This window comes from Hypanus sabinus, chromosome 4 (assembly GCF_030144855.1).
Source record: "Hypanus sabinus isolate sHypSab1 chromosome 4, sHypSab1.hap1, whole genome shotgun sequence".
Taxonomy (NCBI): domain Eukaryota; kingdom Metazoa; phylum Chordata; class Chondrichthyes; order Myliobatiformes; family Dasyatidae; genus Hypanus; species Hypanus sabinus.
This window is the reverse complement of record NC_082709.1, coordinates 49,410,281-49,432,310: the sequence shown is the minus strand read 5'-3', so window position 1 is coordinate 49,432,310 and position 22,030 is coordinate 49,410,281. Positions and strand designations below refer to the sequence as shown.

The 22,030-nt window shown below is 39.8% G+C and overlaps 1 protein-coding gene across 1 annotated transcript in view; it reads left to right on the top strand.

The window, feature by feature from the left end:
• The window catches only part of LOC132392745 (parathyroid hormone 2 receptor-like), a 144,330-nt gene that overhangs the window by 100,428 nt on the left and 21,872 nt on the right, over positions 1-22,030 (top strand). Inside the window, exons 7-10 of the mRNA XM_059967049.1 lie at positions 2,395-2,548; positions 7,384-7,444; positions 11,369-11,435; positions 15,087-15,181. Coding sequence (XP_059823032.1) covers positions 2,395-2,548; positions 7,384-7,444; positions 11,369-11,435; positions 15,087-15,181 — 377 coding nt within the window. The remainder of the gene's footprint in view (positions 1-2,394; positions 2,549-7,383; positions 7,445-11,368; positions 11,436-15,086; positions 15,182-22,030) is intronic.

The window sequence follows — 22,030 nt, the reverse complement described above, 5'->3', positions numbered from 1 at the left end:
TATGGTAGAAAATAAGAGAGCTTCTCACAGTTGTGGCTTACTGATCAAGAATCTCTCAAAAAAGGTAGTGTGCAAAGATACTGATCTGCAGTGACAATGTACTTGGATTGAACTGCCATATCTGTCTCTCTCCCTTTGTTTATCTTCCTCTATGTATGATGCAATTCACATTCGGATATTTGTTTAACTATCTGTCTCTCTTTGGGTGTAAATCTTCCCTTTTCTCTTCCCCTTCATCACAGTGTATGAGTCAACTTCAGCATCAGCTACTCCGCATGATGCATAAACGGAACCGTACTGAGGAAGTTCAGTCTTGTCAGAAGTGTTACCTTTGGACTGAAAGGTCAGACTGAGCCTCGCTGCCAAAATAAACAGGGTGAAGCAGTGAGATCTCTCGATTGCTCCAACTAAAAGCAGACTAACTGATCCGTCACTGTCATCTGCAGAATTCCTCCTCCTTTACCACTCCTCGATATCAGTAAAACATTACTATCAGAGTGGTAAGATGTCATTGTAGAATTTAACACATTAACTGGGGGAGTGCTCAACAGATATTTTGTTTGTGGAACAATCATTTGGAAAGTCAGCAGTGCAGAAGACCAAGGGATTTGTGCACTCCTGAAATGGCCTCACACAGAGAAATGCCTTTAAGTCATCTGCTTCATAAGTGCAGAGGGTGGGAAGACTGTGCTGGTAAGGGTGGTGAGGTGGCAGTGGAGAAAAGCTGCGGGTTTGGAGCATAACACTGTTTGTAAAAGGATTGTGGTAAGAGTGTTTAATCAGGAAAGGGATACAAGCTTGTGGCTTAGTTAAGGCAGCTTCTAGCAGTTATAGAATGGGTCCCTCCCTCTCTCTCTCACCCCTCTCTCCCTCCCTCTCTCTCTCCCCAATGTGAATACACCAGTTAAAGCTATTTACCACATACATGCCTTTATTTAATTGATATATTGTTGTGCACAGATGCAACAGTACCTGCAAAGTATAAGGCCAATAATTATGTCTACAGATGTGTTGTTTTAGAAATCAGCAAGTTCATGGATAAGGTAGTATGGAATATTAAAAGAGTTTTATATTTAAGTGTTCAACATTTGTCAATAGTTTTGAGAAATGGAAACTAGTTCGCCTTCAAGTCTACCCAATATGAGACTCCAATCTGCTATCAAATACCTTAAAGGAACGACTTGATGATATCAACAAACAGAGAGGAGGTACAGTGGCTAACAGACTGGTGCAGAGCCAACAACCTGTCTCTTAATGTGAACAAAACAAAAGAGATGGTTGTTGGCTTCAGGAGGGCATGGAGCGACCACTCCCTGCTGAACATCAGCGGCTCCTTGGTAGAGATCGTAAAGAGCACCAAATTTCTTGGTGTTCTCCTGACGGAGAATCTCACCTGGTCCCTCAACACCAGCTCCGTAGCAAAGAAAGCCCAGCAGCGTCTCTACATTTTGCGAAGGCTGAGGGAAGTCCATCTCCCACCCCCCCATCCTCATCACATTCTACAGGGGTTGTATTGAGAGCATCCTGAGCAACTGCATCACTGCCTGTTTCGGAAATTGCACCATCTGAGATCGCAAGACCCTGCAGCGGATAGTGAGGTCAGCTGAGAAGATCATCGGGGTCTCTCTTCCTGCCATCGTAGACATTTACACTACACGCTGCATCCGCAAAGGAAACAGCATTATGAAGGACCCCATGCACCCCTCATACAATCTCTTCTCCCTCCTGCCATCTGGGAAAAGGCTCCAAAGCATTCGGTTTCTTATGACCAAACTATATAACAGTTTCTTCCCCCAAGCTATCAGACTCCTCAATACCCGAAGCCTGGACTGACACCTTGCTCTATTGTCCTGTTTATTATTTATTGTAATGCCGGTACTGTTTTTGTGTACTTTATGCAGTCCAGTGTAGGTCTGTAGTCTAGTATAGATTTCTTTTTTTATTACGTAGTTCAGTCTAGTTTTTTGTACTGTGTCATGTAAACCATGGTCCTGAAAAACATTGTCTCATTTTTACTATGCACTGTACCAGCAGTTATGGTCGAAATGACAATAAAAGTTGACTTGACTTGTTAAAAAAAAAGTACATGGAATAAAGTGACTCCACAAGAGGTCACCTAGATTTCCTTCTAGGTCAAAGGGCAGAGGTATATATCCCAGTCTTTTCAGTGGCATCCACAATGAAAATGATATATTAAATCATGTTAATGCCCCAGTATTTTCCTATAGCCTTGCCCAATCTGTTATTTTAAAGTGTACCAGAAACTTTGATAACTCCTTTTCCATTTTTAGTTGTCAGGTCTTCTGAGAACTCAATAAGTAATGAAGAGGCTTTGCAGTATAATGCAAATACACAGATTTTTTCTCTCTGATCCTACCTTTACTTATCTAACAGGTGGGGTGCAAGATTGTTGTCGTGTTGTTTATCTACTTCATCACTACGAACTACTTCTGGATACTAGCAGAGGGTCTATACTTGCATTGCCTCATACTGATGGCCTTTTTGTCTGACAGAAAATATCTGTGGGGTTTCACCTTCATTGGATGGGGTAAGTGCTTACATTTTCTTAAAAAGACTAAATGACAAAATACAGACTTTCAAAAACAGAGCAGGAGAGTGATGAAAATATCATCTATCTCAGGGGTCACCAACCTTTTTTGCACCACGGACTGGTTTAATATTGACAATATTCTTGCAGACCAGCCAACCCTGGGGGAGAGGGGAGAGTGGAGGTGTTAATCATGACTGGAATATGGGTGATAAGTCAACTATAAGTCACTTATAAGTGACTAATACACTCAATTTAGTTTCTAAAAGAGTTAATCTAATGAATTTAATATTAAACACACAGCACATATTTTCCTGGCATGAATATAGTGATAAGTCAATTATAACTCACTTATAAGTCAATAGCATCATAACCTTTTAAGTAATGTTTGGATGTTAAACACACAGCGCATATTTTCCTCGTATGAACATATAAAATCATGGCAGCACACCAATATCGCTGAATCAGTGGGAGCCCTGGCCTTGTTTCCCTGCAACAAGACGGTCCCATTGAGGGGTGATGGGAGACAGTGATACTCGAAGGGGGTTCCTTATGTCCAGTCTATTCCACAATTTAGTTTTCGTGGCTCTCAGCACTTGCTTCTGTCCTGCTTGCTCACTTTTTTTTCCACTCAAAAAACTCAATGGGTTTGTCTTTAAGTGCAGGGTGCTTGGACTCAAGGTGCCGAAGCAGTTTTGAGGGCTTCATTGCCTCATTAGACAGCCTCCAGGCCTGAACTCCAGACTTCTGCCCGCCTGCCGCCAGTCACCTTGGCCAGGTGCGGCTGGTCGTGTGTGGGGTCAGGGCCGGAGGTCCCTGTGCCAGGGCCGTGGTGGTCGCAGTCTAGAGAGAGCGACCGACCAACCAAGGAGTGCGACAGGGCGCATGCCCGCCCTCCTTGTAGGTAGGTAGGATCTATCGGCCGACAACAGTTTGGCTTGAGGGATGACTTTCAGTAGATCGCAGTGTGGTAGCTGCTCTGCTGCTTACAGAACCCTGAGCCTGAATTAGGTCGTCTGCGAATATTTTAGCACCGGGTTCCCCACGAACATTCGGTGTGCCGAACAGGTTTAGAGGCGGCGCCCATCTGTCCGTGCTCCAGGCCAGTAGCAACGGCACTTCCCGCCGGCCGCGTGAGGACCACTGACTTATCTGATAGTTTGCAGTGTCTTAAGAAATGCAAATTGGCCCAGCTGAACTAAATCCTTAACAGAGAGAATGTATACTAGGTGGCCAATTTATTAGGTACCTCAAGTAGCTAAAAAAAAGTGGCCATTGTGTGTATGATCATGGTCTTCTGCTGCTGTAGCACATCCACTTCAAGGTTTGACATGTGCATTCAGAGATGCTCTTCAGCACACCACTATTGTATTGTGTGGTTATTTGAGTAACTGTCACCCTTCCTGTCAGCTTGAACCAGTCTGGCCATGCTCGTATGACCTCTGCCCTTATTACCAAGGCACTTTCACCCACAGAATTGCCGTGCCATTCTCTGTAAATTCTAGAGACTGTTGTGTTTGAAAACCCTAGGAGGTCAGTCATTTCTCAGCTGCTCAAACTACCATGTCTGGCACCAACAATCATTCCATGGTCAAAGTCACTTAAATCACATTTCTTCCTCATCCTGATGTTTGGTTTGAACAATAACTGAACCTCTTAACCTTGTCTGCATGCTTTTATGTATTGAGTTGGCTGATTAAATGCTTACATTAACGAGGAGTATACCTATAATTAAGTGGCCACCAAGTGTACATCCAGCATGGTGCCCATGCCAATGCACTAATTTTGTTGGAAAATAGCACAAAGCATGAAATTTCTTTCTATTCTGTTAATTTTTTGCCAAGACCTACAGTACCTGTAACAAAGCCACCAATGAATTCAGTAAGAAATGCAGGAGAAATGAAAGAGAATGAGTGCAGTGTGTGACTTGCAATCAGTTGAGGTGATTGAAATGAAAATCTTTGGCAGCACACACAAAGTGCTGGAGGAACTCAGCAGGTTAGGCAGCACCTATGGAAACTAATAATTATTCGATGTTTCAAGCTGAGACCCTTCCTCAGGACTGGAAAAGAAGGGGGAAGACATCAGAATAAATACGTGGGGGTGAGGCGAGGGAGGCTAGCTGGAAGGTGATAGGTGAAGCAAGGTGGATGTGAAAAGTAAAGGGCTAGAGATGAAGGAATCTGATAGGAGAGGAGAGGGGACCATAGGACAAAGGGAAGGAGGAGGGGAGCTGGGGGAATTGATAGGCAATTGAGCAAAGGTAAAAGGCCAGACTGGGGAATAGAAGAAGAGAAGGATTTTCTTTAATTGGAAGGAGAAATCAATCAGGTTGGAGGCTCCAGCACTCTGAAGGTGGCCTTATTTTGGCACAAGCAAGCGTCATGGACCTACATGTCAGACAGAATGGAAATGTAAATCAGAATTTAAATGTTTGGCCACACTTTTGGCAGACAGGGCAGAGGCACTCAACAAAGCGTCCCCCAATTTACGACGGGTTTCGCCAATGTTGGGAGCACCAGCCACAACAGATTCGCAGGTGAAGTGTTGCTTAGCGAGGATGGTCTGTTTGGGGCCCTGAATGAAAATGAGACAGGAGGTGAATGGGCAGGTGTAGCACTTAGGTGGCTTGCTGGGAGGGAGATTAGTGGGGAGGGGCAAATGGACAAGGGAATCATGGATGGAGTGAGGCTCATGGGTTGGTAGGTAAGGACAAGAGGAACTCTCACTGTTAAGGTGGCAGGAAGGCAGGGTGAGTGCAGATGTTCAGAAAATGGAGGGGATGTGGAGGGAGAACTCTGAAGAAAGAGGACACCTCAGGTGCTCTGGAAAGCAAAGCTGCATTCTGGGAACAGATGTAGTGGAGGCAAAGGAAATGAGAAAAGGGAGTAGCATTTCAGAATCAGAATCAGGTTTATTATTACCAGCATGTGTCGTGAAATTTGTTAACTTTTTACAGGAGATAGGGTGGGAAGAGGTATAGTCAAGATAACCGCAGAAATCGATAGGTTTATAAAAGATGTTGGTAGACAATTTGTCTCTAGAGGTGGAGGCAGAGAGATTGAGAAAGGTGTCGGAAATGGGCCAAGTGAATTTAAGGGCAAGGTGGAAACTAGAGGCATAATTGATGAAATGGATGAGCTCAGCATGGGTGCAAGAAGCAGCACCAATGCAGTCATCGATGTAGCAGAGGAAGAGTTGGGGACTATTGCCAGGGAAGGCTTGGAACATGGGCTGCTCGACATAGCCAACGAAGAGGCAGGTATATTTAGGACCCATGTGTGTGCTCATGCCTACCCCTAGAGTCTGGAAAAAGTGGGAAGAGCCAAAAGAAACATTGTTGAGGGTGAGGACCAGTTTGCCAGATGGAGGAGGGTGATGATGATGGGGAATTGGTTATTTTTTTTTGTCAAGAAAGAAGCAGAGAGCTCTAAGGCCTTCTTGGCAGGGGATAGAAATGTATAGGGACTGAAGGTTTTTTCTTTCCCGCCTCCCTTCTTCCTCTATTCCCCTCTCTGGCCTTTTACCTCTTCTCACCTGCCTATCACTTTCCCCTGGGTCCGCTCCACCTTCCCTTTCTCTTATGGTCTACTCTCTCCTCTGTTCAGATTCCTCTTCTCTAGTCCTTTATCTTTCTCGACTACTTAGCTTCACCAATCACCTTATGGCTAGCCTCCTTGCTCTACCGCCAACTTTTTATTCTGGCATCTCCCTCCTTCCTTTCCAGTCCTGAGTAAGTGTCTCTGCAAAAAAATATTAACCGTTTTTGTTTATTTCCATAGATGCTGCCTGACCTGCTGAAGTTCCTCCAGCATTTTGTGTGTGTTGCTTTGGATTTCCAACATCTGCAGACTTTCTCATGTTAAGGAAAAACTTCTTCTCCCAGAGCGTTGTGGGGGTCTGGAATGCACTGCCTCGGGAGGCAGTGGAGGCCAATTCTCTGGATGCTTTCAAGAAGGAGCTAGATAGGTATCTTATGGATAGGGGAATCAAGGGATATGGGGACAAGGCAGGAACCGGATATCAATAGTAGATGATCAGCCATGATCTCAAAATGGAGGTGCAGGGTCGAAGGGCCGAATGGTCTACTTCTGCACCTATTGTCTATTGTCTATTGTCTATTAATGAAAATCTTTGTTATACACAAAGGAAACCTGGATAAGTGTAGGTATTGGATAGAAATGTTGACCAAGTGAGATGTCATGAAGTAGGAGGAATTTATGTGGTGAATAAGTACAGGCATATTTCCAATTGAACAAACAACATGTTTGTGATTTCAGATTTCTGTTACACCTGATTTATGTCTTCAGTCTAGTTTTGGAATATGTCCAATCTATCACCAAATGCAATGAACATTCCCTTAGAGTTCTTGGCAGTGTCATCTGTTCTGGGTGGTGAAACAAAGATGAATATAGTCTTTTTTGGAGATACGTTCTTGTTAGTAGTTTGGTGGGAGGAGCTGGGATGAGGCAGATAATAAGCTAATGTTTAGTATCTATTCAGAGAGACTGTGATTGTATACCAGCTTATCTTTCTGTATAGATCACAGCTGAAACTAAAACTCAAGATTGCTCTAAATTTAATCAATGAAAACTGTAACCTTGAAATCCAGTAAATGACCATGAGGAGTTTTAATTGAGAACTAATTTGCAATTTCATGCAGTAGGATTAGCTGTTCCTGGTCATACTGTTTAAAGTTACTTTCAATTTTCTATTTTAATAATGTATGCTTAATAGTAGAGCCATCTTTTAAAAAAATCACAAATCTCTGTATTTTATGCCTTGGTCAATCAGTGAAATAAACTTGATAAGTGACCTGACCCTTTCTATTCCAGGAGTTCCATCCATTTTTGTTGTGTCTTGGGCCATTGTGAGAGCAATGGTAGCTGATATAAGGTGAGAAAACATATCACTTTCATAATAGAATAAAAATTAATTTGTTAGAAATTGGAAGAATATCACCTTTCTTTGCTGATGCTTGAAGAAAATCTGCTAGGTTTCTGGTTTGATACAATGAGGCATAATAATACTAATCCTGATTCCTGTAATGTAGGCCCTAAAATCCCAAGTTATTTATAATATTGGTATTCATGATTCACTCTCAAGGTTTTTCAACAACTTCAAACTCTCAAGAGCATGAGAAGGTCAGTGTTTTGGCCAAAGTTTTGGCTTATAGATTAGAAACTGTTATTCCCTCTATTATTTCTGATGATCAAACTGGTTTTATTAAAAACCGTCTTCCTTTTTTTAACATTTGGCGTTTATTTAACATTTTATATTCACCTCCATCTGGGATTCCTGAATGTGTTATTTCCCTCGATGCGGAGAAACCATTTGATCGTATAGAGTGGAACTACCTTTTTGCAGTTTTAGAAAAATTTGACTTCGGTCAAAGTTTTATCTCTTGGATCAAATTGCTGTATTTGTGTCCTACTGCCTCTGTTTTGACTAATTTTCAGAAATCCCAGTTATTTAACCTCAAACGTGGCACCTGTCAGGGATGCCCTTTAAGTCCCTTTCTCTTTGATTTGGCTATAGAACCTTTGGCGATAGCATTTTGAAATTGTTCTGAATTGACCGGGATTTGGAGAGGGAGTGTTGAGCATAAAGTTTCTCTTTATGCTGATGACTTATTACTTTTTCTTTCAAATCCGTCTACATCCTTACCTCCAATGTTTTCACTTCTTGATCAGTTTAGCCAGTTCTCTGGCTATAAACTTAATTTACATAAGAGCGAACATTTCCCAATTAATAAAGAAGCACCAGAATTAACATTTCGTGATCTCCCTTTTAAAGTAGTTCATAATCAATTTACTTATCTTGGGATTACAGTCACAAGGAAGTTTAAAGATCTCTTTCCTGAAAATTTTGCCAATCTTTCATATACTATAAAACAGAGTCTGTTACAATGGTCACCTCTATCTACTATGTCTTTGGTAGGTCGTATTAATGTTGTTAAAATGTATGTTCTCCCTAAACTTCTATATTTATTTCAATCAATCCCAATTTTTATTCCTAAATCTTTTTTTGATTCCTTAGACTCTATTATTTTGTCATATCTGTGGAAGAATAAGCGCTTTAGAATTAATAAAGTTTATCTCCAAAAATCTAAAAAAGAGGGTGGCATGGCTTTACCTAACTTTCGTTTATATTATTGGGCAGCCAATATACGTTGTGCTACCTTTTGGCCTTTTTTCCATGGCCAACCCGAGTGCCCTTATTGGGTGGCAATGGAGTTGAGTTCCACTAAAGATTTATCTATTTCTGCACTTCTTGGCTCTGTACTCCCTAGTAGTTTGTCCAGATTAATTGTTAATCCTCTTATCAGACACACTTTGCGTATATGGGCTCAGTTTAGGAAATTTTATAGTTTCCAGGGTTTTTCCTTTTCTAGCCCTATCTTAGATAATCACCTTTTTTTACCTACTATTTATGATTCAGCATTCCATGATTGGTATAGGAAGGGCATTAGACATTTTGAAGATCTTTTTATTGATAATCGCTTCGCATCTTTTCAACAGCTCTCTGCTAAGTTCAATCTGCCCAATGCTCATTTTTTTAGATATCTCCAAATTAGACACTTTATTAATCCTTTAATTCCTAACTTTCCTGAAATGCCTGAGAAAAATGTTATGGATTTCTTTCTTTCTATTAATCCACTAGGTAAAGGTTTAATATCATTTATTTGTGATAAATTAGCATCCTTACGATGTGCCCCTGTGGATAAAATTAGAATGGCTTGGGAGCATGATTTAAATATCTCCTTATCTGATGAGACTTGGGACTCGATTCTCAAATCAGTTAATTCAACCTCTCTTTGTGCTCGCTGTTGCCTTTTACAGTTTAAGATTGTTCATAGAGCCCATATGTCTAAATCTAAACTATCTCGATTTTACCCTAATATTAGTCCTCTCTGTGATAAATGCAAAAGGGGCGAGGCCTCTCTTATTCATATGTACTGGTTTTATCCTAGCTTGGAGAAATTTTGGAAAGATGTCTTCATAACGTTATCTTATATTCTGAATCACCACCTGGAACCTAACCCTTTAATTGCTTTGTTCGGTTTCTGGGGTGAGACAGATTTATGTCTGAGTTCGACTAAGTGTCGAATATTATCTTTTGTTTCTCTCCTGGCTAGACGTTTAATCCTCCTTAGATGGAGAGATGTTGCCCTGCCCATGCATGCTCAATGGCTTAATGATATTATGTCCTGCTTAGACCTTGAAAAAATTCATTATTCAGTATTCGGATACAAAGTTCCATAAGGTCTGGGGACCTTTTATTGAGTACTTTCATAACCTTCCTCTTAACTAAGATTTTTTTTCAGTCCCTTGCTTTCAGCTCCTTTTTTTTTGGTAGTAGGCATTAATATCTTCTGTTGCTAAGTGTATTTACAGTTTTGGGGGTTTGAATGTCCTGATTTATATTCTCTATATTGTGTTGTGGTTGGTCTGGAGTTCTCTTTTGTTGCGGGGCTTTGGGAGGATACTAATTTTACATGTCTTCAATTTGGGTGCTTTCTCAATTATCTTATTTTGTATTATATTATTATTGTATGTTTATTTTTGCACTGTATAAATGTTCTTCATTTCAATCTGGGGTTTTTTATCTGTAGCGATGTAGAAAATGTATAAAAAAAACTAATAAAAAAGGTCAGTGTTCATGAGTAGAATCACAATCACTAAGATTTATAATTTTAAAAATACTTAATAGCTGAGATTTATGTATTTAAAAAACACATATAATACACCAGTTAGAACAGTTATCTTGGAACTGTCAATATTCTGAAAAATTTCAGGTCAGGAACCTGACTAACATCTTAATGTAATAGTTTATATTTCTTAGTTAGTGCATTGCAGCTCTTTAATATATACATTTAGTGATATCTTCCAAAATACTCTGATCCTGAAAGCACTACTTTCAGCCATGAAATCTGTCCATTTGTGTTTAGCCATCACCTACAATTTTTGAAGACAGTTGTTAAGGGATATACTGTAAACATTGCTATTTAACTTGGACCTCAGATTGCCCTTGAACTCTGAAATAGAAGCGAAACTGATGTTAACACTCAGCAGGTCAAGCAGCATCTAAGGAAAGAGAAACAGAGTTAATGTTATCGGCAAATGAAAAGGAATGATGGTGCTAGGTAAAAGAAGGTAGCGAATGATTGGTTTGCAGCTGCAAATGGGGGAAGCTGAACCATTGGCTTAAATTAACACATGAAGATATTTGTGTTGGAAAACTCAATTTAAAGTGATGAAAGTATTTATGTTGAGGTATTTCTTTCTCCGGAGATGGTATTTCTACCATATTGTTTTTACCTAATGTTATCACTTTCCAAAATCAGTTACACGCATGCCCATAGTACATGGGAAATGTACCACCTGACCAGTAACTAACATGGAGCACAGAGAGCAATAAAAAAGTACTTTCAGTCTGATAAATGTCAATTTACATTGCAGCCAAAAACAACCACAATCAGGACATCCAGTTCCTCTGTACAGAAGGCTAAGTGGATGGTGTTGTGAGAGAACTTGTAAACTAAAATCATTTGGGAATAGTTGAAGGAGATTTGCCGATTTCCATGCAGTTAGTTGTCAGGACAAGTAGCTGCCCTAATATTTATTTTTCTGATGTTTTAGATGCCTCAATCTTGAGTATATTTTCTTCTGTTTTACTGTAACTAAAGGCATGGCTCTGGTGTGTGAAAGTCTGGTTATGAAGCTGGAGAATTAACAATGTCAGACTACTGTTACAACTAACAATAGGCTAAAAGTTTGTCATTGTATTATCATAACTTTCTTTCTTTTTGTGACAAAGATGTTGGGACTTAAATGAGGAGAACTTTAAATGGATTTATCAAGCACCAATTGTTATAACTATTGTGGTAAGTGCACTCTATAACTTCCAGTTATCGTTATGACTGGAAAGAAGAATGGAAAATACTGTTACAGAAATGAAAATAGCTCACATTGAAAATTTGAAGAGTCAGTGAAATGGGTTTTTTTTTAAAAAGTAGTGCACAGCACAAAAGTAATTCAAAGCTACTCATTGATCATAGGCATTCTTCATATAATTCTGAGAGCAGATACAAGAGCTAGCTGGATCAGCTTTGACAACATAGAACAGTGCAGCACAGCCAAACCCTTCAGCCCATGATGTTGTGATGAACTAGTGAAGCTAATGGTGTCTAAATAGACTCATATCTTCTGCTTGCAAATGGTCCATCTCCCTCCATTCTCAGCATATTCATATGTCTTTCCTCCATCACATTTTCCTCCACCACCACCTATGGAAGCACATTCCAGACACCCACCACTCTGTCAAAAACTTGACTTGCACATCTCCTTTGAACTTCCGCTCTCTCACCTTAACTGCATATCCTCTAGAATGGGACAGGTCAACCCCAGGGAAATGATACTCTATCTATGCCTCTCATAATTTTATAAAATATTATGTCTCCCTTCAGCTGCCACCATTCCAGAGAAACGATCCTTGTTTGTCCAGTCTCTCCATGTAGCACCTGCCCTCTAATCCAGCCAGCATCCCGTAAAAACCCTTCTGCACTGTCTCCAAAACCTCCACATCCTTCCTATGATGGGGTGACTAGAACTGAATGCAGTAACTTCATTTGCAGTTTTACTGGAATTTTCTAAAACTTCAACATTGCTTTGACTATAACTCAAATCCCTTAAGTAATAAAGGCAAGTATACCATATACCTCTCTTACCACTTATCAGCTTGTGAACCAAAGTTATTCAATACTTTTAAGCTAGCATTAATCGAACATCACTGTACTAAAGAAAGGCCATATAGGATTCAGACTGAATCACTCTTTTCACAACCTGCTCTGAGAACTTTGGTTTGTGCATTATAGGTCAGAAAACAAATACCACCAGTCTGTTTTAGTTTAGCATTATATTGTGCTGTGTTGTATAAAATCATTTATTATTAAAATTGTTTATTGTTAGTATTTCTGAATGGAAAGGATATGTTTTTTTAGAGATACAGCACAGAATATTAAAATATTTTGTTCACTGTAGCATGTTAACATATATTACACTATAAAAGGATTCCAGTTATTTGGGACATAGCAGCTGCCACAATTAAGCAGCTGCCCCAATTAGCCAAAGTATCATGGAAATAATTTTAAAATTATAAAAAAGACAAACTACTGTTTAACTGAGTAACAATTTATATATTTAAATGAAATACAAAACAAATCAGAACACTACCAATAACTCTACAGTACTATAAAACTGTGTATTCGTTCCTAATAATTATCAACAGAGGAATTCATTTGATGTACGCTGCTGACTGACTGTAAATGAACAAAATCAGTGCAAACATAGTGCAGATAATGGACTACCTTCATACAATGCTTTTGATGATTGCATCCTCCAAATCTTCATTTTTGTTGGAAAATTTGCGATGATTGTCGATACCTTCAAATTCTTCATTTGAAGCAGTGAAATCGTTTCATTTACACTCCTGGCCATTTCTGGCATTTCCAAGCCTGAATGCTTGAAACTGCAGTGAACGTCATTGATCCGAATTGTCTTAATGCTTATTTCTTACCAATTATCAGTGACAAAAATCATTGATTTTGGAACACAAACGCAGACAACACTATGTAAGAACTGTTCTCTCTATGTATGATGTGTCTAACAGCCATGTAAGTCCATGTGACTGATACTAATTAGAAACTGTTTATCAACAGTTTCTTGTCGCAATTAAGTTGCGTAATGTCTCAAATAGACAAAGGGAATCCCAGCTATTTTCCTTGATTAGTTTTTGTTCTTTAAGCGCTGTCCTAATAATTGGCTGCACTGATTAGAATTTAGGATTTATTTAAATCTTACATCCATCCCACAATGTGAGGGAGTAAAAATCTTTGCATTATGACTCCATTACAATGTACAGACATGTGAATTTAAAAGTCTAGTGGCTTGTAGAAAGAAGCTGTCCCACAGGCTGTTGGTCCTGGCTTTAGTGCTGCAGTAGCAATTAACTGATGGACCAATTAACAGGAATCTGCTGTACATCTTATCTCATTAGGGCAGAAGCATGTAATTAGACCTATATTAGTGTGAATATTATTTCTTGCAAGACTTGTTTTGTTGAATTCAGATCCTTATTTTACTGTAATAACCAACTAGTCTTCAGAGAAAAATACAGGTATTTCCACTCATGACATCTTGTTAATCTAACACACATCCCTTTATTATTTCTTCCTTAACAATTAGAGAAATGTGACAAACTGTTGTGTTGAATTAGCCCATACAAAATGATGGAATGCACTGAAATAATTTTTGATAAGAAATGCTTTGAATTGTTGTATGTGTGCGGTTGTTGCAAAAAAATTATCAACATCATATCAAGCTAGGGCAAGTGATCATGAAGAGGATTGTAGAATATTGTAATACCATGAACAATTACATTGGATTCTCTATCTCCATAAAATTGTTCTAAAACCTGAGTTTAGCATTTCTTCTATTTGTGATTTCTGTAGCAAACAGTCATCTTTAACAGTCTATGCAGTTCCAAAGTAAGCAAGAATATGTTCCCGACCTTTATTATAACATCCAGAAGTTTCATAGACAAATTATTTTTTTAAATTTTAAAATCGTTATTTAAAACATAGTGATGGGTTAAACAACTACTCTAAGTGTTAGTGTCTGGCTAAACCAAGGAGGAAATGATATGCATGTCGGGGAGAATAAACTTGCAGGGCTGCAGGGAAAAAGGACTGGAAATGTGACTGATGGGGTTAGTTTGTTGGCGCTGATGTGATGTACAAACTAGTCTCTTTCTTTGTTGTATTTGCACAAATTTGACGCTGATCAGCCATGTTAACTTCTAGCTGACAGGTGTACTAAGAGAAACTGAACAGTGCTTTCTGTAACAATACACTCTAATTTGGCTGTAATTAGAATGCAAAGTGAATCAGGTTGAACTTACAAAGCTGAAGGCTTCTTCAAAATTTGATGCATGTGCAAAACACCTTAAAATGTAGCAAAGGTACATGTGTTGTTACACAAAATTTGATTCAGGGATTTGATAATGTTTCCGGCTGAAGTTTAAGCAAAGTTTTTGAAGAGAACAACAAAGAGTAAGCAGTACAGTGAGGAAATACCAGAGCACATGACCTCAACAGATACAGAATGGCCAGCAACTTCAGAGAGATTAAAGCTGGAGGTGCATAGGAGGTTAAAACTGGAGAGGACAGAGAAGCTTGCACAGCTTAAAGGAAACTACAGGTGTCCTCCCGTTTATAAAGGTAGAGCAATCCTATGAAACCTTTCTTAAGCTGAAATGGCGTAAAGTGAAGAACCATTAATTTGTATGGGAAAACATTTTGTAAAAGTGAAAATCCTCTTTGTAATGCGAAAACAGGTTACTAATGTACAAACGTAGGTCTTTCGTAAAAGTGAAGTGGCGTAAAGCGAACATTCGTAAAGCGGAGGACACCTGTATCTTGTATATTGATGGGTGGTTATGTTGTCACAATAAACAATGATTCATCTCATATTTTCAGATAAACTTCTTTCTGTTTGTCAATATTGTTCGGATTCTGGCGACTAAACTCCGAGAGACCAATGCTGGGCGATATGATGCAAAGAAGCAGTACAGGTAACATTTATATTGTCAGTTCATTCTTTGTCCTTAACATTTAGCAACTCCATTTATTCAGTCACGTTTCCGTTTAAAACTTCTTGCCACCTTTACAGTGTTAATGCTTTTTAATAATTTCCCTGCAAATGTTTCCTAGTCTTCTCCTCATAATTTGTATCTGAACTCCAAGCATTTAGATTTAAAGATAATCTCCCTAGCACTATAATATTTTCCCAGTGGAATGGGTAGCATTAGATAGCGTGGTAGTGTAGCAGATAGCATAACACAATGACAGAGCAAACAACCCAGGTTCGAGTCCACTGCTGTCATACGTTCATCTTGTGACCACATGGGTTTCCTTTGGCTTCTCCTCTGGAAGGGTCTGTTACTGTGCTGTATCTCCAAAACAAATGAAAAAAATGAAACAGATACCTTCTCCTTACCTATCTTTCCTGAATACTTTGTAAAGAGGTATCCTTTCCTCACTCTCTCTGATCCATTACTCCTTAACATTTTTAAACAAAATTCTTCATGTCTACTGTTTACCAATCTATTTCAGGCTTAGACCATAAGACCATAAGACATAGGAGCAGAGTTTGACCATTCAGGCTATCAAGTCCACTCATTCATTTTATCATAGCTCATCCCAGATCCCATTTAACCCCGTACACCTGCCCTCTCACCATATCCCTTGATTCCCCGACCAATCAGGGACCTAACAACTTCCGCTTTGAATATACCCACGGGCTTCACTTCCAGCACAGTATGTGGCAGAGCATTCCACAGATTCACCACACTTTGGCTGAAGGAATCTGCCTTACTTCTATCTGAAATGATTACCCCTCAATTCTGATGCTGTGCCTTCAGGTTCCGGATACCACCATCAGAGGGAACATCCTCTCCGTATCCACCTTTCAACCTTTCAGTGAGATCCCCATGCATTCTTCTAAATTCCAGTGAGTACAGGCCCAAAACGGTCAAATGCTCCTCATATATTAACCTCTTCATTCCCAAAATCATCCCCATGAACCTCCTCTGGACTCTCCCCAGTGACAGTATATCCTTCCTGAGATAAGTTGACAGTACTCCAAGTGTGGCCTGACTAGTGTCTTTTAAAGGTTCAGTATTATCTCTTTGCTTTTATATTCCATTCCCTTTTAAATAAATCCCAACGTTGCATTTGCCTTCTTTACCACAGACTCTACCTGTAAATTAACCTTCTGGGAGTCTTGCATGAGGACTCCTAAGTCTCTTTGCACCTCTGATGTTTTAATTTTCTCCCCATTTAGATAACAGTCTGCACTATTGTTCCTTTTACCAAAATGCTTTTTATTTATTTCCCAACACTGTATTCCATCGGCCACTTTTTGCCCATTCTCCCAATTTGTCTAAATCCTACTGCAATCGCATTGCTTCTTCAGCACTACCTAGCCCTCCACCTATCTTCATATTGTCTGCAAACTTTGTCAGAAAGCCATCAATTCTACAATCTAAGTCACTAACAAACAATGTGAAAAATAGCTGACCCCTGAGGAACACTACTACTCGCTGCCTCCTGTCTGTCAGCCACTCCTCTATCCATGCCAATATCTTTCCTGTAACACCATAGGATTTTATCATGTTAAGCAGCCTCATGTGAGGCACCTTATCAAATACCCTCTGAAAATCTAAGTTAATGATATCCACTGCCTCTCCTTTGTCCACGCTGCTTGTTACTTCCTCGAAGGATTCTAACAGATTTGTCAGGCAAAATTTCCCTTTACAGAAACCATTCTGACTTTGACTTATTTCATCATTAGTCTCCAAGTATCCCGAAACGTCATCCTTAATAATGAACTCTAGCACTTTCCCGACCACTGAGGTTAGGCTAAATGGCCTATAAATTCCTCTCTTTTGTCTTCCTCCCTTCTTGAAGAGTGGAGTGACATCTGCGGGTTTCCAGTCCTCCGGGACAATGCCAGAACCAAGTGATTCATGAAAGATCATAACCAATGTATCCATTGCATTGAAAGCAGGTTCATTGAAAAGAACCTCTTTCAGGTTTCTGGGATGCAGTCCATCTGGTCCAGGTGACTTGCTTGAAGACCTTTCCATCTGCCTAGCACTTTTTTCCTTTGAAATAGCAATAGCACTCACTCCTGCTCCCTGACAAACACCGACATATGGCATGCAGCCAGTGTCTTCCACAGTAAAGGCTGAAGCTAAGTACTTACTAAGTTCATCTGCCATTTCCTTGTCCCTGTTACTACCTCACCAGCATCATTTTCCAGTGGTCCAATATCAACTCTCACTTCCCTTTTAAAAGCTTCCCAATCATCAAACTTCCCACTCACTTTTGCTACCTTATATGCTCTTTCCTTGGCTTTTATGTAGTCCTTCACTTCCCTTGTCGGCCACAGTTGCCTACACCTGCCATTTGAAAACTGCTTCTGAGGGACATATCTATCCTGTGTCCTGTGCACTATTCCACTCTGTTCTGCTGTCATCCCCGCCAGTATCCACCTCCAAGCTCCTCTCTCACGCCTCTGTAATTCCCTTTATTCCATTGTGATACTGATACATGGTCTTATGCTTTTCCCTCTCAAACTGCAGTATGAATTCAATCATATTTTGATCACTGCCTGCTAAAGGTTTCTTTACGTTAATCTGTCAAATAAAATCTGGGTTATTACACAACACCCGATCTAAGATAACCTTTCCTCCAGTAGGGTCGAGTACAAGCTGCTCTAAAAAGCCATCTCATTCATATGCATTTAATAAATTCCCTCTCTTGCAATCTGACACCAACCTGATTTTCCCAATCCCCTTGTAAATTGAAGTCTCCCATTACAATTGTGTAATTACATTATTACATACCTTTATTAAATGCCCTTTCCAGCTCATTTTGCAATCTCAACCCCACATCTTGGCTGCTATTTGGAGATATGTATTTGATTCTCATAGATTTTTTTTCACCTTTGCAGTTTCGTAACTCCACCCGTAAATATTTGACATTCTCTGACCTCATGTCACCTCTTTCTAAAGATGTAATTCCATCACTTACCAATAGAGCCACACCACTGCCTATGCCTTCCTGCCTGTCCTTTTGATACACGATATATCCTTTGACGTTAAGCTCCCAACTGTGGTCTTCTTTCAGCCACGATTCAGTGATGTCCACAATATCATACCGACCAATCTCTAACTGTGCCACAAGCTCGGCCACCTTATTCCGAATACTACCTGCATTTAAATACAGCTCCTACAGTTCTGTATTCTTCAGCCCTGTGAATTTTGCCTCTTTGTCTCTTGCTCTGTCTGCATTTGTCCACAGTCATTGGCTCATCTTTCCTTACATTCATGTTACGCCCATCAACTACCTGTAAATCTGCTGGCTCATCCTCAACTCTATCATCCTGGCTCCCATTCCCCTGCTAGATTAGTTTAAACCACTCCCAACAGCTCTAGCAAACCTGCACACAAGGATATTGGTCTTCTTGGATTCAAGTGTGACCCAGTCACATCTGCCCCAGAATAGATCCCAATGATCCAGAAATCTGACTCCCCACTGCAAATCTTCAGCAACGCATTTCTCCATCACCTCATTCTATTCACTGTCACGTGGCACAGGCAGCAATTCTGAGAATACTACCCTGGAGGTCCGGCTTCTCATCTTCCTTCCTATTCTTTTTGCAGGATCTCCTCGCTTTTTCTACATTTGTCATTGGTACCAGTATGTACCACAACTTCTGGCTGCTCACCCCCTATTTTCAGTATATTGTGAATGTGTTCAGAAGCATGTCAGGCCCTGGCACCTGAGAGGCAAACTACCACATGTTTCCTTTTTGCATCCACAGAATCACCTATCTGTCCCCCAAACTGTAGAGTCCCTATTTCTGCTGCCCTCCTCTTCAGTTTCCTGCCATTCTGAACCACAGAGCCAGACTCAGTGCCAGAGGCATGGCCACTGGTGCTTCCCCCAGGTAGATTTCCCCCCCCCCAACACCCCACAGGGGTGTTCTCCACTTTCTAACATTCCCTTCACTCTCCTGACAGTCACACATTTATCTGTCTCCTGTAGCCTTGGGATAACTACCTCCCTGTAGCTCCTGTCTATCACCCCTGCATTTTCCCTAACAAGCCGAAGGTTATCAAGCTGCAGCTCCAGTTCCTAATCAATGTTTCTAAGAGCTGCAGCTCATTGCATCTGGTGCAGATGTGGCCATCAATTTATTTTGGATTGCTTTGTATTTTCTATGATTCTATGAAATTCAGAATTACTTCTATCTCAAATGCTTTGCAGACCTTTGTACACTATATCGCTTCTTCTTTAAAATTCTGGTGCTAAAATCACAGTTTAATTAGCACTTGGAACATTGGTTTCCTGCCTGTGCAGTGAATGCCTTAGATCTGTTCTAATGCAATTTCTACATCTTAAATGAGTAAACTACAGTCACTGATCTAGTCGCTGTTCCAGGAATCTGAAGGTGTTACTGTGAATGACACTGATGAAACCACTGTTTTTTAACTTCCTCCCTGGCTCATTAATCTTTAACAACTGGACAATAGCACTCATCCTGGCTGACAAAGGGCCACAGAACTAAAAGGCTAATTCAGTTTCTTTTTCCACAGATGCCATCTGAGTTGACAAGTGTTTTCAGTGTTTTCCAATTTTTTTCTACCTCTTCATATTTTTTTGGCATGCATGACTCCTAGCTCTTTTCTCCCCACCTTTCAAGAAAACTTTGTACAATCTCTATAATGTCCTTACCCTAGCAAAATACAATACCTTGGCAAAACTACCTGACTGTAGCTCTGCAAACAGGAGGAAATCTGCAGATGCTGGAAATTCAAGCAACACACACAAAATGCTGGTGAATGCAGCAGGCCAGGCTGCATCTATAGGAAGAAGTACAGTCAACTTTTCGGGCCAAGACCCTTCGTCAGGACTAACTGAAAGAAAAGATAGTAAGAGATTTGAAAGTGGGAGAGGGAGGGGGCAATCTGAAATGATAAGAGAAGGCAGGAGGGGGTGGGGTGAAGCTGAGAGCTGGAAAGTTGATTGCGAGAAGGGATACAGAGCTGGAGAAGGGAAAGCATCAAAGCATCATGAAACAGGAGGCCTAGGGAGAAAGAAAGGGGGAGGGGAGCACCAGAAGGAGATGGAAAGCGGGCAAGGAGTGATTGTGAGAGGGGCAGAGAGAGAAAGGGTGGTGGGGGGGGGGGGGAGAGAGAGAGAGAGAGAGAGAGAGAGAGAGAGAGAGAGAGAGAGAGAGAGAGAGAGAAATAAATAAATAAATAAATAAATAAATAAGAAGGGGAGGAGGGGCATTAACAGAAGTTAGAAGCAAGGAGAGATTGTGAGAGGGGCAGAGGCAAGCAGAGATTGAGCCATCAGGAAGATATAGGAGCCTCGGGACCCACACCACCAGGATTATGAACAATTATTATCCCTCTTGAACTAGAGGGGATAACTTCACTCACAGTGAACTTTTCTAACAACCTATGGACTCACTTTCAAGAACCTCATCTCATATTTTCGATATTTATTGCTTTTTTATTTATTATTACTTTTTTTCTTCTCATTTTGCATTTGCAGTTTGGTTTTATTGTTTGTTTTGTTGTTGATTCTATTGTGTTTCTTGTATTTACTGTGATTGCCTACAAGAAAATGAATCTTAGGGTTGTATATGGTTACATAAATATGTACTGTACTTTAATAATATATTTACTTTGAATTTTACAGCATTAGAAATGACATGAACAAACACACATATTATAAACACCTAGTTTGTACTAAGTAAAAATGCATTAATAACCTGAATCAGCTTTCTGCTACATATAATATATTCAAAATCCTACACATGCATTTCCTCTCCGTTTTTTTCCATTATAAATTCCCTTTCTACCTTAAAGCATTAATCAGCTTGTGAACAAGCTACACTCTTAGCACTGCAGATACTCAACAAGCAAAAGGTGCAAGTCAAGCTCTGAACAATCAAACTCCACAGACTTCCAAATAATAAAAAAGCTTTGCTCTTAAACATTAATATTTAAATACCTTCACAAACATACTACATCAAAAGGATTATATGATGTTGAAGTCTGATAATGAGCTTGACATGCACTACGACTGAGTTTATCTTGTTTGAATTTGTCTTTTCATGTGAAATGCAAAGCAAGACAGGCTACTGCATGCTTGTTGATAAATGAATCAAAAAGGAACTCAGCTCTAATTACCAATAACACATTGAATACAGAGCTTTCAGAGGTAGTAGCATTTCATGGATTGAATAAATATAAGAAAAAAGATAATAAAATTATTAAATAAATACATGCAGGCAAAATGTTGACGGTAATTCTTAATCCTTTAGAAAATGGTTAACTAGAGCAGATGAAGCGAAAATGAGACTGTTAACTTAAAGTTTAATACAGTCTATTTTGGTGTATAGTTGGACTATCCAGACTTTAAGATTCTTTCTGGTCCTGTGCAGTGATGGGTGCAACCACTTGTATAAACTACAACTTAAGAACCGTTGGACCACAAGTCTGATAGGTCACAGTCTACACAGGATGTATGGGGGCTCTGTGGCAGAAGGAGATAGTGAACCCTGTGGGATGGTTTCCTAAGCAGACCATCAGTGAGTTATGTTTTGTAATTCGAAGACACAAAAACTAATTGAAGAAAAACACAGAGCCAGAGTAACTTGTGTACATTCTTAATTTTACTTTTAGCGAGACACACCCATATGATGCAATGACCTATGTAATTCATGTACCTTTTACATATAATCTGTAATAAATCATTTAAACAACAACGATTGCTCAAACAATATACCTACAATATTACTCGGATATTACTGAAATATTAAATACACAACACACCTC